The sequence below is a fragment of the Vipera ursinii genome (genome assembly GCF_947247035.1).
Source record: "Vipera ursinii genome assembly, chromosome: Z".
NCBI classification, from domain to species: Eukaryota; Metazoa; Chordata; class Lepidosauria; order Squamata; family Viperidae; genus Vipera; species Vipera ursinii.
The window spans coordinates 62,641,021-62,656,300 of record NC_139517.1 but is presented as its reverse complement, the minus strand read 5'-3'; the positions used below and the strand labels follow the sequence as shown (position 1 = coordinate 62,656,300).

Sequence of the window (15,280 nt, the reverse complement as noted above, 5' to 3'; positions counted from 1 at the left end):
TCCAAACTTGCTGGATTGGGTATGCAAAAACTGATAGGAAATGTTTTATTTTTTTGTTTCTGAGGCTCCTAAAACTGCCTCAGTTTCAAAAATAAATTTGTATAGTAGCATATGTTTTGCATGCCATTGGTTTCAGTTTTATATCCAAAAGATTCATATCTCTAACTAGAAAAGCCTCTGGCTGAAACTTGAAAATAGCAATACTACTTAGACTTTTATACTGCTTCATAGTGCTTTATTGCACTCTCTAAGTGGTTTACAGAGTCAGCAATCTGGGTCCTCATTTTACTAATCTTGGAAGGATGGAAGGCTAAATCAACCTTGAGCCAGTAATGATTGAACTCCTGGCAGTGGACAGAGTTTGCCTGCAATTTTGCATTCTAACCAGTGCACCACCACAGCTCATTTGTTGCTCACCAGTTCTGAGTTAAATAAACCAAAGTCCTGATTCACTGGAGGTTAGTTTTCTATAGAAAGCTAGACATGAAAAAAAGAAACAAGGATCATATGAAAATTATGTTCATGCTATATACCATTAGAAAGGCAGAACTGGCATACTTGGAAGTACTGGTGAAAATCATAGTGTAAATAATAATAAATTAAGATTATCTAATTAAATAAATTAAATAGATCTAAATAGATCTCTATTTGTCAACTAGTGGAGAATTGTACAGCATTTGTCTTCCAAAGAATATATTTCATTGAGTGCAAAGATCTGGAAATGAGAATTCATACAATCTGCTGTCAAAAGAAATGCTTAAATAGACAATTTTGCTTCCTACCAAGGATAATGATAAGAAAGGTACTAATTGCTTCATTTGGACCTAAAGAGCAATTAAAAGTATCTTTTCAAAATTATGCCATTGTTACTGTTATTAATCATTTTGTGTATCCATAGCCAATGCATATTTTCATAGTCCATTTAACAATTTTAATATGGAATTGGAAATACAGTTTGCTTGTTTAGCATTGAGACTGGACAGTGTGAAAATATGAATGTTATTGTATTCATATCAGGGAAAAATGCCACCTACAAATTTTATTATCTTGTGCTATTGAAAACAAAAAATAGGCTACAAATATACAATTGAAAGCTTTATTGAATTTTGTTTCCTGAGGTTACTTGAGAGTAATTATCTGAGAGATCTTGCCTTGAAATGTGAGTCATCAACAGGAGAAAGGTAGAGATGTATTTTCTGTGACAAGCTAGAATTTTGGTAAGAGAGAATTGTATAACTTGACCCAAATGTCTGCGTACAGGGAAAGGAGTAACACATGTGGAACCCAGGTCAGGTTTTCAAGAGAGGGAGTAAAGGGCAAGCTTCTAGTGGCTGCTTTTATATTGCCCCAAATCATCTCAGTGCTACCATGGCTTGATTAGGGCATTGCTGTCCTCTCTTGTCAAGGACTCATGCTGCTTGCCTTTGCTTAGCCCTTTATAGTTATCACTGTGGTTTTGGATTCAGGTGGTGGTTCCTGCTCCTCAATTTCTTTGGGGCTTCAGCCTTTGAATTTGATGAAAATATCACCAAGGATTTCTTCAGAGCTGGATATTCATTTAGACAGTGGCTTATTGCATTCAATCAATCCACTCCATGCATTAATGAGACACATGGATTCCTGTACCCAATCATTTCCAAAAGTTTATAGGTAGCTGACATATACAAAAACATACACTCCTGGTCAGAGACTGGGAGTTCTATTTCAGACCATTCACACACCTTTCAGCCACTAATCTTACCCATCCAGGCAACGTTTTCCAGTGGTCTTTGGTGTCTTCCAATTGAATCCAGGAATGGAATCCTAGGATGAGCCCTCAAATTCTTGTCCCCAATTGGAATCTGAGCCTGGTGCTGAAGCCAATGAAGAACACCAGACATGAGGTGTAGGTTTTGTTTCCTTTTATTGAAGCACTCCAAGGAAAGGGATCCTGCCTAGAAAATGCCAAGGAACCTCAAACAACAGAATTAAGAAAACTTTAGACATTTTCACTAAAGCAGAAGGTAGGATACGGTGGGATATATAAAACAAATTATATAATAAACATTTTAGTAATGATCTAACAATTGTCCTATTGATCTCTAGCCATCCATATTCCTAATGAATGATCCAGGAGTTATCTAATATTCTATTTGCTACAGGCCATCCCTAGTCCTAACTTCTAGCTGAGGTATGCAGGATGTCTAACTCTTTGTTACTGTTATCAGTCTTCTAACTATCTAGAAAGGATACAAGTGTTACACATTCTTTGTTTTTGCCAGACAGACTCCACAATTAAAGGCATCTCAGTTTTTTTTTTCAAGTGCATGCCATAGCCTTGCTTCATTTTAGCAGACAGACCATCACTGATATGACTGCTAGTATCTAAGCAATACCAGCTCAGAGTTTTATGGTGCCCTTATCCTTATCTCTCATCCTCTCATCTTGAATCAGTAGGTATCTGGGTAGCACCTCACAACCTGTTGGGCTGCATGGGCTGGAGCTTCCCCCCTGCAGGGATTAGGTGGAGCTGCCTAGTGTTCGCCAGTAGGGCCCAGCTATTCTCCTGCTTCCTGCTGATCCCTAGCACACTTGGGTTAGTACTGTTGGTTGGAATGGGAAAAAGGACTGAACCACAGCTTAAGCCATCTCCAACAATACCCCTCAGCCTGGGGATCTTGCATATCTTCTCCTCACACCTACATCTCCAGTGCTGCCCCCTGACCCAGGAATCTCACCTGTTCTACTCCTCACATGTCCAGTTCTCCAAACTTCTCTAGCAGCTGCTCCACCGAAGGGCTGAGGGAGGTGGTTAGAGGTTTCCGCTCTGCTGATTCCTTCCAGTCCACAGCTTGGTCTTCCACTCACTTCTCTGGGTTATTGCAATTCCTGATGGGACCAAAGGAAACTCCATCTTGGTGGCCTTCCTCATGCTGCTTGTCAATTGGACCTTTTTTCCTGCATAAAGGAGCCCTGGCATGGCCCCCCTCTTCATCCATTAGTGGCTGTCCCATCTTCTTCACTCTCAACGTGGATCATGTTACCAGTGGTTGTACCCTGAAGTCCAGTTGTACTACCGCCAGTGCTTCTTGAGTAAGGACCAGCTCTGGCTTGGCTGTGGCTGCAGTCTCAGTCTTCTTTTCTGTTCCTGACATCATTATGCTACAGTCCTCCTGGAAGCCTCTGAGTAGGCTGCACTCATAACTTCATGAGAGTTGATTTAATGTCACGCATTCAACTAGTGAATTCAATGTTAAGGAAACTTTATGGCTTCAAGGTGCCATAAAAGATAATCTTTATTGAATGTGTATCTCAGTTCTGAAGAAGCAAAATTAACTCTAATTTTCCCACACAAAAATCTAATCAGTTAACAATAGCTTTCTATAACCCCCACTCCACTCCAAGTGTTCACATTGGCCAATTACATTTCTTTGGTTTGTTATGAGAACAGCCCGCTTTTCTGTCACACTTGTTTTTGTCACCTTGGCTCTCACAATCCATAGATGGCTTCTTAAAACTCCAGTTTCTTTCCCCAACATCCCCTCCCTCCTATTTCTATGGCAAGTTTATTAGCAACAGAGGTTAGCAAGCATCTTAGCAATTCAATCTTGACAATCTGTGCCACTCAAACATTTCATTACTTGACCTTGGTCTCTAATGTCTTGCTGGCAACAGAAGTCTCTCTTACATTCTAGAGCTTTCCTCCCCCCTTAGGAATTTGCCCACTCCCCTACCTTGCTGTTTGGCAAACTGAGCAACAGCAAGTGCAATAAGGACTCAGGTTTGACATGCACACCCTCCAGAAGAAAGATAGTTCTGAAAAATAAAACACAACAAGGCAGACACAGTCGACTTCCACAATGAATGAATGAACCTTTATTATCAAAATACAACATGTGTACAGTGAGATTGGCTAAGCCTCCCTTCGTGCCCCCCCCACAACTCACAGTGACAATAAACCCACCATCTTGTTACACCATGTGAGCTAATTGCACAACACACCAGCCTCGCAAGTCAATCTTACATTTCCCATTCAGGAGCCTGACAGCCCATGGATAGAAGCTGTTTTTCAGCCTGTTGGTATGGCTGGCTATACCTGATGGTAGGAGAATAAAGAGATACCAACCAGGGTGTGAGTCGTCCCTGAGAATTTTCCTCACTCTTCCAAAGCAGCGAGTCCTGGCAATGTCATCCAGTGGTATCAGGGGACAGCCCACAATGTTTTGTGCTGTGCTCACTACCCTCTGTAATATCTTCCTATCCGCAGCTGTCAGGCCAGCATACCAAACCACAATACAGTGCAGAGGATGCTCTCTATAGTAGACTGGTAAAAGAAGGTCATTAGTTGTTGTTCTACCCTGTTCTTCCACAAGACCCTGAGGAAGTGGAGTCTTTGTTGGGCCTTTCTGGCCACCTGGGTTGTATTGACTTTCCAGGTAAGATCTTCACAGAGGTAGACTGCCAGGAATTTAAAGGAGCTCTCCACACAGCCCCCCCCAATGTAAAGTGGGGTAGGTTTCTCTCTTCTCCTGAAGTCTTGCCGATGATCAGGTGCAAGTTGTTCTCTAAACATCATAAGGACAGTTTTTGAACCTCCCCCTGTATGCTGTTTCATCTCCACCTATAATAAGACCCACTATAGTGGTATCATCTGCAAACTTAATGATTGCAGTGGATGGGTCGGATGATACACAATCGTATGTGTACAGTGAGTACAGGTAGGGGCTAAGCACGCAGCCCTATGCAAACCTTCAAGGGGGTGGATGAAACAGACCCGACCCTCACTGTTTCTGGCTGGTCCCTCAGAAAGTCTTTAATCCAATCACAGATGGAGGGGGGGGGAAATCAAGTCAAGTCAACCTCCTTCAGGTGATCATGCAGGACTTCATTTATCAGTTGCATGAACATGGTAGAGGCCCTTTGCAGCCCAAAGGACATTACTCAAAACCGATAGCAGCCTAGGGGGCAATTAAATATCATTTTCCACTCATTGCCCTCCTTAATCCTCACTTAGTAGTCCTCCTTCTGCAGGTACAGCTTTGTGAAGTTTTTTCCCTTTGCTAAATAGCCTAGCACAGGGGTGTCAAACTCAATTTCATTGAGGTCTGCATCAGCATTGCAGTTGCCCTTGGGGGGCTGGGTGGGTGTGGCCAGGGTGGGTGTGGCCTACTGGGTGGGCATGGCTGTAGTCCGTGTGGCCTACTGGGTGGGCATGGCCAGCTCTACATTGTTCATGTCAAGGGTGCCTATGGGGGCCTGGGCAGGAGTGGGACAGATCTGAGGGTCTCTGGCAGAAGGAGATGGGACCGGGGCACATGCCAAGGCATAGTCCACTGGAGGAGCCTCACTGTTGCTCTCAGGCCATGTGTGTGTGGGGGGGGGCTGGACAGTGGTGCAGAGGTCAAATGCCCTGCCCAGCCCTCAAGCACCCGCGGCACTAAGCCCAGGCCCACTTTCCCAAGGGGGTGCCCAGCTGCTGTGCTTGCTCTCCTTAGCCATGTTGCTCATGATGGGTACAAGGGCAAAGTCAAAAGGGAGGCCCATTCCCTCTCCATGTGAGGAGACCTGGCTTTGTATCCAAAGCTTCCTTAGCAATAGGATGGGAGACCCCCCAGGATAGGCCAGGAGGAGGGGGCAAGGGGATGGTGAAAGGGCAGCAGGGCAGGACTAAGGCACAACTTACCTCATATGTTGTATGTAGTATGTTTGGGGGGTGTCATGTATGTGTCTCACTTTGATAGTGGGCAACTAAATTTCATTTTTGATGTGCGCCATTGTGCCCACAGTTAAAAATGACAATAAAGATTATCTTATCTTATCTTATCTTATCTTATCTTATCTTATCTTATCTTATCTTATCTTATCTTATCTTATCTTATCTTATCTTATCTTATCTTATCTTATCTTATCTTATCTTATCCTTCTTTTCTTTGAATAACACTGGGGTTGCCATCCTCAGTTTTGCTGTCTGAATGAACCCCCTCACCAAGTTCTTATCTATAAATGCTTGGAGTTCATCCATCTCTCTGTGGGTCATAGAGTACAATTTTGGCTCCCAGTATGATCTCTATTAAGGGACATGGTGGTTCAGTGGGTTAGGACACTGAACTTGTCGATCAGAAGGTCAGCAGTTTGGCGGGTCGAATCCTGAGCGCTGTGTAACAGAGTGAGCGCCTGTTACTCATCCCAGCTTCTGCCAAAATAGCAGTTCGAAAGCACGTAAAAAATGCAAGTAGAAAAATAGGGACCACTATGGTGGGAAGGTAACAGCGTTCTGTGCGCCTTTGATGTCTAGTCATGCCGGCCACATGACCACGGAGACGTCCTCGGACAAGCGCTGGCTCTTTGGCTTTGAAACGGAGATGAGCACCGGCCCCTAGAGTCGGAAACAACTAGCACGCATGTGCGGGGGAACCTTTACCTTTACTTATCATCTCTATTGCACAGTCAGTTGGTCAGTGAGGTGGGAGCACATCTGATTTCTTTTTGCTAAAAACCTCAGCTAGGACGTGATATTCTGCTGAAATCAGCAGCTCTAATCCACTGTCTCTTCTTAGTGTATTTGCAGTCTCCACTTTCACTTTTCTAATCACAGGTACATAGGTGGCCCATTGCACTTTTCCTGACTCTTGCTGACTAGCAGATCTCCTCCACATCTGCCACTTTTTTCTATCCCACCTGAGAGAGGGGTTCCACTTTTTCCACCATTATCATAGGATCAATCATGTCGGGGACTACAATAAACCTAAAAGTCACTACATGAGTTGCCGCTTTGAGCCAAACCAGCTTGGCCAGGCAGGTGGCTGGCAAACCCCCTGTTATTGATCCATCTAACTAGGAAAAATGCCATGGGTCATCTCAGTTTTCTCAGTCTCAGTCCCGACCTCTCCATCACCTAGACTGTGCACTGGGTGCAACCCAAGTCTAGTAATGTTATGATGATCCCTCTTGTCCCCTTGGAAACATCACAATCTCCACCCTGGCCATCATGGAGATGATGGTGCCATTTTACCATTAGGTCATCTTCTCCCTCACTGTTGCTCTCATAGAAGACTGGACCTGTTTGGGCATTGCTTGGGGTTCCCTCCTTCTCGCTGAATGGAGGACAGAACTCAAATACTGTAGCTCCTTGCGCATCTTCTTGTTTGCTTTGCTGGGACTATTTGGGCTGATTGGCAGAGAGAGGAACAGTTGCTGGTTGTGGTGCAAGGCAATCAGCTGGTCAGTGGCCCTCCTTACTACAGAATTCTGAAGCTTGATGAGGTTTGTCTCCTCCAATCAAGGACATGTCCCCTTTCTCCCAAGGATCTCAGCATCTCTTGGGTGCTCTGCAGGGTTGGCTTTCCTGCATGGTGACCTCTTGGAACTCCATCAGGTCAATCTCCACTGGCTACTTGGAACCACACTTGCAGGTTCACAGCACCCCTTGGGATATGCAGCGCTGGTACACTTCTCGGTCTAGTCCCCTTCATAAGTAGAAGACCAGCACATACTTGGGCCAGTCAGGAAGGTGGCTGGCTAGTCTGCAGAAATCCTGGGTGTACTCCACCACTGGCCATATCCCCTGCTTAAGGGTTCAAATGCAGAACTCAGCTCACCAGACTGCATCATCTAGATACATTCCCCATTAGCGTTCCATGTGATGCCACATTTGGGCTAAGAAGTGAGCCAGCTTGGCCAAATCCTCATCAAACCAGATCATAGGAGGGAGGGCAGTGGTTGCTTGTCTCTCCCAAAGATGTTCCCAGGCAGTAGGACTACTGCCACCACCAGGATGGGAAGCAGAGGGACTCCAACCCCTGCTTGAGCCACCAGGATCGCATGCTGCCCTGCTGGGAGAGGGGTGGTGAAATCCGCTGCTGCTGTTTCTTTCAGGGGAGATCCAATCATCCTAGTACATGTTGGCACCATGAGCTACAGGAGGGGAGGAAATGGGGTGGTTAGCAACTTCCTTCCCCCTGTCCCGTCTACTGGATCCTTGGCCCCCAGTGGCACCACTCCCTTGATTGCCAGGTTTTCGAACTTTTCTCCCAGCTGCTCATCAATGGGCTGCAGGCAGAGGCAAGGAGCTTCCATTCAGTTGACTCATCCCACTCAACTGGTTGCCTCACCTTCCATCTGCAGTACTCCTGCCACCATTGTTATAGGCAAATTCAGCAAATGATAGGAGGTCAGTCCAGCTATCTTATTGGTAATTAATAAAGCATCTTAGGTATTGTTCTAGAACTGAGTTCATTTGTTCTGTCCCACTATTCATTTGAGGATAGTGACTAGAATTCAGGGCATGATCTGTCACCAAAAGGTCCAGGGATGCCCTCCAGAACTTTGAAGTGAATTGGACTCCTCTGTCAGAGATTATGCAACATGGTGCCCCATGTAAGTGATAGATGTGATGATGGAATAATTTTGCTAGGGCTTTGGCAGTGGGTATCTTCTGGCATGGGATAAAGTTACTACCCAAATGACTGTTTTTCCTGCACTTTACGGCAGTTCTACAATAAAGTCAATGGAAATCTCTCTCCAGAGGGTTGAAGGCTCCACCAGAGGCTCCAGGAGGCTGGGAGTTTTCCTCTGCCTCTGCTTGGCTGCTGCGCAGGTGGAGCAGTTAGACACATAGCTCTCAATGTCTTTTTTAAGGGACAGCCACCAAAGCTATCTTTTTAAGAGTTGTAGGGTCTTCATGAATCCAAAATGTCATGTTTTGAATCATGGCAGGTTTGCATAATTTTCAGTCTCTGGCTGGGTTGTATAATTTTCCTCTCACCCAGGCTAGCCCTTCTTGCATTGAGCAGATATTCTTGTGGCTGAGGAACCACTTGTCTTTCTCTAGGGCTTGTTTGAAGGCCAAGACAGTGGTATTATCTGGAGTCAGCTCCTGGAAACTTCCCAGTCCTGAGCTGGCCAATGTGGGATTCAATTTCATAACCTGAAACCAAAGGCCACCCAGGTTGTAAGTGGTATATGAGAGTCTAATGAGGTATACATTCTTTCAGAGTGGCAAGCTATTGTAGATGCCAGAATAAGGAAGAGTTCTTTTGCTTTGCTGCCTCAATAAGCTGTTCCCATGAAGACCTTGTAGTCTGTGTCTTCCTGAGTGCGATCAATTGCTTAAATTGTTTTTGAGTGTGAGTAGATATTTAAGAGTTGTTTTATGGCCATTTCCAGTCTCACTTTTGTAGACCTTATATGCCAAGGCAAGAGCTTTCTTGGCTTCTATACAATCTTTATCAAACCATAGTTTGGAGGCAATGCAGGGCCTATTAGCTGTGAAGTTTTGGTTATATCCTAGTAGTGGTTGTAGCTTATGAACTATGGTTTTATATAATTCTAGTAAATTTTGAATAGGGTTGGCTGATATAAAGGCTGCACAGATTTTTTGAAAGTTATCCTCTGATAGAGCTCTCCTCACCTTCTGGTCAAGATGTTGGGTTCATTTGACTTGACATCTTGTTAGGCCTGCTGTAGAAATTGCAGGAATAAAATGATCCCCAGAGGGCATCTGCCAGATAAAGGGCTTAATGTCTATACATAGTGGTAGATTATCACTTTCTAGGTAAGGTAGGACTTCAAAATTTTCTATATAATGTTTTAAGTCCATAGAATTTAGGATATAATCAGTGGTGCTTGTTTTGGTCCCTTCCATAAATATAAACTTGCCAGGATAGTTGCCAGCCCATGAGCCATTGGATATGAAAAAGTTAAATTTATTTGCCATCTTTGCAAGACAGGTCAGCATAATTAGCTCTATTGTCTTTAGGTCATGTGAGGGAGGTGCTAGTTTGTATGGGAACCTCTAATGGTGGATATTGATGGTATTTCATAAATAATGTATAATCATCTGGTCCCAATCTACCATTGGATTCTCCCCTAGTAGGACCCTGTCATTTGGGTATTCCATGAGAAGTTTACTAACATAGTATTCCAACTCTAGCCATACAGATGTGGTTTCAGCTTTTCTTAGCAATGGAGAGAGATAAACATTAATTATTAAAAGCAGACCAAGTCCAACTTGCAAAGAAAGGCCATAGCCATATGTTTTAAAGGGGTAATAAGTGTGGGCTCTGCTCTCATGTTGGTAGAAATAAATATACCCAGCTGTCCTTTCAGTCTCCCTGGGCCTCTGCTTGTCCTTGCTTCTAGCTTATATGAATGATAGCCATTAAGCAGGAAATCATCAACAGTCCAAGTCTCTTGCACCAAAATGATATCCTTATCTATCAAAGGATCAGAGTAATTAAGGTGTCTAAATTGATACCACCTAGCTACATTCCATGACATAATGTTTAAAGTATTTTTCTTGTGCTGGCCTTCATATAATCAATTCATGTTCTCAGTAGGGGCAGTTGGAAGATAATTATGATGGGTGATGTTGTCACCAAAAGCTAAATACTGTTTGTTATTAGATGAATTTAAACAAGAGTTAGGCAAGTTTTGCAAGACTATTGAGACATCATCTGCAAAGCAAAGGTAGCCCGAACATTGTGTGGGGCACTGGGGCATGCCTCTGTCTCTGCCTCTGATTGTCATCTGATAGCTGGATCAGAGAGTTTCACCTTTAGCAATTATCTCAGCAGAATCCCCACCTAGAATCCATGAAGATTTATGGCCATTTTGGGGGGGGGATGCAGTTGGGGGTTCATCTTGTGAGGAGATGTTAAGGACACTTCTGACTCAAGTGAAGTGGAAGATGGATTGTATCCTTAGAGTCTGCATGCTTAGAGGGGCTGTGCCCCTGCTCCATCCTGCAGTGCCTCTGGGGCTTCTTGAGCCAGGAGCTCCTCCAGTTTCTTCTCCTCCTCTGATTCCTTGCCTGCTGCCAACATCTTGGGTCTTTGGCCTGCCGGTGGGTCCAGGTAAGCACTATGAGAACTGACTTAGTGTCAACTCTCCCATTTGGCACATTCAACCAAAGAAACTCTCAGCTCTTGTAAATTACCAAGAGTATAGCTTTATTGAAAGATCCATCTAGGTACAGTAGAAGCAAAGATAATTCTGGATTTTTTTCCTGTGAAAGCCCCATAAAAAAACCCCCTATTCCTGCTCCAGGCCACTCACAGTTTGTAATTCATCAATTGGATTCAGTTCTTTTGTTTTGGGAAAAGACTGTGCTACTCAAACATTTCGTAACTTGTCCTTGATGTCTAACATCTCACTGGCAACAAAAGCACTCTTGCATTCCAGAGCTTTCCTTCCCCCTCTTAGGAATTTGACAGCTGGTTTGTTTCTGGGTGCAGATCAAGGTTTTGGTTATGACCTATAAAGCCCTCCATGGTATGGGTCAGGATTACTTGATGGACCATCCCATCCTGCTAATACAAGCCTAAACTCCATAGCAGAGAAAGGAGGCCTGCTGTGGAGCCTTTCAGTCAAGAAAACCTGGCTGGTGGGAGGATCCAAGAGAAGAGCCTTTGCTGTTGTAGCACCTACCCTATGGGACATCCTGCCATCTGGGGTAAGGCTTGCCCCCCCTATTCTTCTACAAGGTTCTGGAGTCCTGACTCTGCTGTAGGCCTGGAGACCCAACAGGGAAGTACTGCACTAGAACTGGCTATTGGATTGGGGTTGACTCTTCCTCCCAGCTGCACTTCCTGATCCACCTCCATCCATATTATGGTACTTTCCTTGTTTATTTTTATTATTGTATTGCCTTGATATTGTTATGCTTATTTATTATGTTTACATTTTTTCCCCACTTTACTATTGTAAATCATTCAGAGTAGACCCTGGCAAGATTGGGCGGGCAAATAAATTTATTAATAAGTACAGAAAAAATGAAAGAAACAAATGAATAATTATTGCAGTTATGAAACAAGCATGCAGTTATAAGTACCTGAACAAATAGTATTTCCTTTTCTCCTGAATTAGCTCCATATCTCCAGCTCTATTCTATTCTACATTCTACATCTTCTGATCCCATCAAACAATCTCTATTTAGCAACTGAAGCAATATTCCTGTTTAGGTGCTGCTTAACAGGAAATGTCTGGTGTCAATTTTCCAGTGCAAGTAATGGAGTTTTACAATGCTTCTTTCACAACTTTTCTTACAGTGCTATGACCTTTTCTGAAAATGTAGTTTTCCCGAATCTCTGAGCAGGTTACTTACTTGAATTACTGGTTTTGTTTGTTTCAGCTCATTATGAACTCTCCTGTGAAGCCTATAAACATTTGGGTAAAACAACAGGTTCTTACTGGATAGATCCAGATGGCAGTGGTGCACTGGGACCTTTGAAAGTTTACTGTGATATGACAGGTAACTGTACTTTGTAATGGAACTTTTTCCTTATATTTTTAACAGGTCAAATCCTTTGTTTCACATTATAAATGTAATACTGAATATAAAATACTAGTCACTATTCTTCTTCATACAATTATTATGAGAGCAAAAAAAATGACCATCTTAAGTAATGTTTCCTAAAGAGAAACAATCCAGGATTTTTCTGTTAGAATAAATGCTATATATTTCATCTCTCACAGCAGAATCAGATCTGTGGCCAAGAATCAGATCTGTGGCCAACCCCAAGCCAAGCATCTGTAGATAGAGAAAATAAATCAGAAGTTCTTCCTTTGGCTGGATCAAATATTAACAAGGATGAGCAAGACTTCAAATCACATGATATCACAATGCTTGTTACTGTCTAATGCATATAAAATGTCTCAAAAGGGCTTTGCTTTTGGCTCTGCCAAGTACTGTATTGTCTATTGATCAGGACTAAAGTGTTTTATTTATTATTTTATTTTGTATCCTTGCTTCACTTAATCAACCACATATAGAAGGAGAAAATTCTTCTTTTCTGTTCCTCATATTGTCTGTAATTGGCATCTTGGGTGAAATTTATTCCTTTAAGTCCTAAATTTTATATTTGTGCAATACAGAAGAATTGTCTCAAAGGTCTATCCTATTAAACCTAGTAGGACTTGTTCATTAATAACTAAGGCATGGAAATTCATTCAAACCTGATCTGAAACATAATTATTTACACTGATCTGATTTTTGCAACTCCTCACACAAAGTCCAATAATGCCTCACCATGATGGTAGTGGTAGGAGATGACTATTAAATATCTCATGATCTGCAAAAATCACAAATAAAGAAATCCTAGACCGAGCGTCACCAAAAATGTCAGTTGAAGCTAGGATTGCCAAACAAAGGCTGTCGTACTTTGTCTTAAAAATCTCTGAAGGGTTGTCACATTGTAGGAGGTTCATATCCACTTGCTCCAGTGGATAAGCCTAGAATGGGATGAAACATCAAAGATGTAGATACAGATTAGACATTAAGAATATGGTCTTGACAGTAAGAGCTGTCAATCAGTGGAATAGGATACTGCAGGGAGTAGTTTCTTCCCCTTCACTGGGGGTTTTCAAGCAGAGTCTGGATAGTCATATATTGAGATGGTATAGTAAATCCTGCAGTTTGCAAAGGGTTGAACTTGATTACCTCTTAGTTCCCTTCCAATTTTATGTGGACAACTGCTTTCTTTTAAGCAGCAATGGCTGAGTTACTTGATAAGAATGCAGTCTGTTAAATGAGGTGAGATGTTTTCGCTAAAAATATTAACAGCTGAAAATCCTACTTCAAAGGTGCTGTGTATGAAGTGAATTAATAAATAAGAAATTTGTGATTTTGAGGGCTTTCCTTAGCACTGTGGCTTAGACTACAGGAAAGAAAGAGAGGGATGGAGGGGACAGAGAGAGAGAGAGAAGGAAGAGGAGGAGGAGATGGTGGAGCAGGAGGAGAAGGAGGATTAATTATAAAACAATATTATAATTTGAATTCCTTGAAGGGTGACTTTTTATTCAAAGCTAAGAAACCTAACTGATAATTATCATGCTTCACTTGGATGGCTTCAATTTGGCTGAAGCTTTCCAAAAAGTTAACATGACATGGCTTGTAACAAATGATTATTATAACATCAGAAGCATAACTATTTATAAAAAATGATTATCTTCTGAGCATAAAATTGTTGTCCCCAATATTATTTTCTTGCTTTAAGTTTGGTGCTTTTATCTCTACCAATCTGATAATTTTGTGGAAATCTGCTGCCATATACTCTATTAGTAAGTATAAATTACTTATAATAATTTTCATATTCCTGCTTTGGGAAATTTTAGCTTCCAATGTATGTGCCCTGATAATATCATGAGATATACAAAGTGAATTTTCTGTTATGGTCTGTTAAGGGAATAGATAGAAGAAATAGAAAAAACATGGCTGGACAAAAAAGTGATAGGAGTAGGAGCAAATTTTGACTTCCTGATGGCTTCCCCTTGTAGGAAGCTTGCAGGGAATATTTGAAAGGACATGATTGCAGCTGACTACCGCAGTGAAATGGAGCAGCAGCATAACAGCACTGAAATGGCCACAACTTTGTCAAATTTCAATCCCACAAGAATAATGGGTCTGAGATTTTGGACAATTCTGTAAATTAGCCCATTTGAAGTACATTGATTCAAAAACTGTGATACACCATTTGGTTCAACTGACAGTTACACATAATTAAACTTACACAATAGTTTTAGTAGTTTATACATATTTGAATGAAAGAGCATTGGAAAGTTCTTGGGTTACATTTTAGACTAGAATAAGGCAATAACCTCTGGGTTTCATCAGGATTCTATATGTATTCTCCAGGAAGTAAAATAATGGAATTTTCTCTTTATTCTTCGCTAAAGGGCAAGAGTTTGGATTAGGTCTATAAACTATATGAAGTAAAGTAACATATCTATTTAATTTCTGAATTGAAGTTGCTATTACTGTTCTTTTTTCTACATTCATTTGAATTGGTATTCATTAGTAGAAGTCAGACTGATAGTCTACATTAAGACTTTATTTATTATAAAGTTTTCACTTTCATTTTATAGCTAGCTTTTTGAAACAAAACAGCCTGTTTTATGGACTTATTTAGGCCTGAAAGTGTTTCGGTGTGTAATAAATGCATGTGGAGATTGTATTAGGCATTTATTTTCAATTTTGTTGTTATAAAGATTTTTCCCTTCATCTCTTTTTTTAAAATAGATTATTCCTCATTGGTTTATGGATGGTAATATACAAAATTTCTTTATATGAAAAGATGTACATGTCACAGTATGACTAGTAGAAAGTATTCCCTCTGACTGGTTCTCCTGAATTACAAGCTGTCTCTTTACTTACTCTTCTTCAAGGCTCTGTTGCCCTGATGAAGTAAACATTTTAAACAATAACTCCTGGACATGTCACATCAAACCTGGTTACTTCTTGTCCTAGTGGACAATCGTTTGACTATGAGCCATCAATGTGCAGCAGCAGCCTAAAAAGCTAATG

At 41.8% G+C, this 15,280-nt stretch overlaps 1 protein-coding gene across 1 annotated transcript in view; it reads left to right on the top strand.

Annotated features, from left to right (window-relative positions):
* Positions 1–15,280, top strand: part of CNTNAP2 (contactin associated protein 2) — a gene marked incomplete at its 5' end in the record, with an annotated part of 1,430,381 nt that overhangs the window by 936,853 nt on the left and 478,248 nt on the right. Inside the window, one exon of the mRNA XM_083378276.1 lies at positions 12,110–12,229. Within this exon, the coding sequence (XP_083234402.1) occupies positions 12,110–12,229 (120 nt within the window). The remainder of the gene's footprint in view (positions 1–12,109; positions 12,230–15,280) is intronic.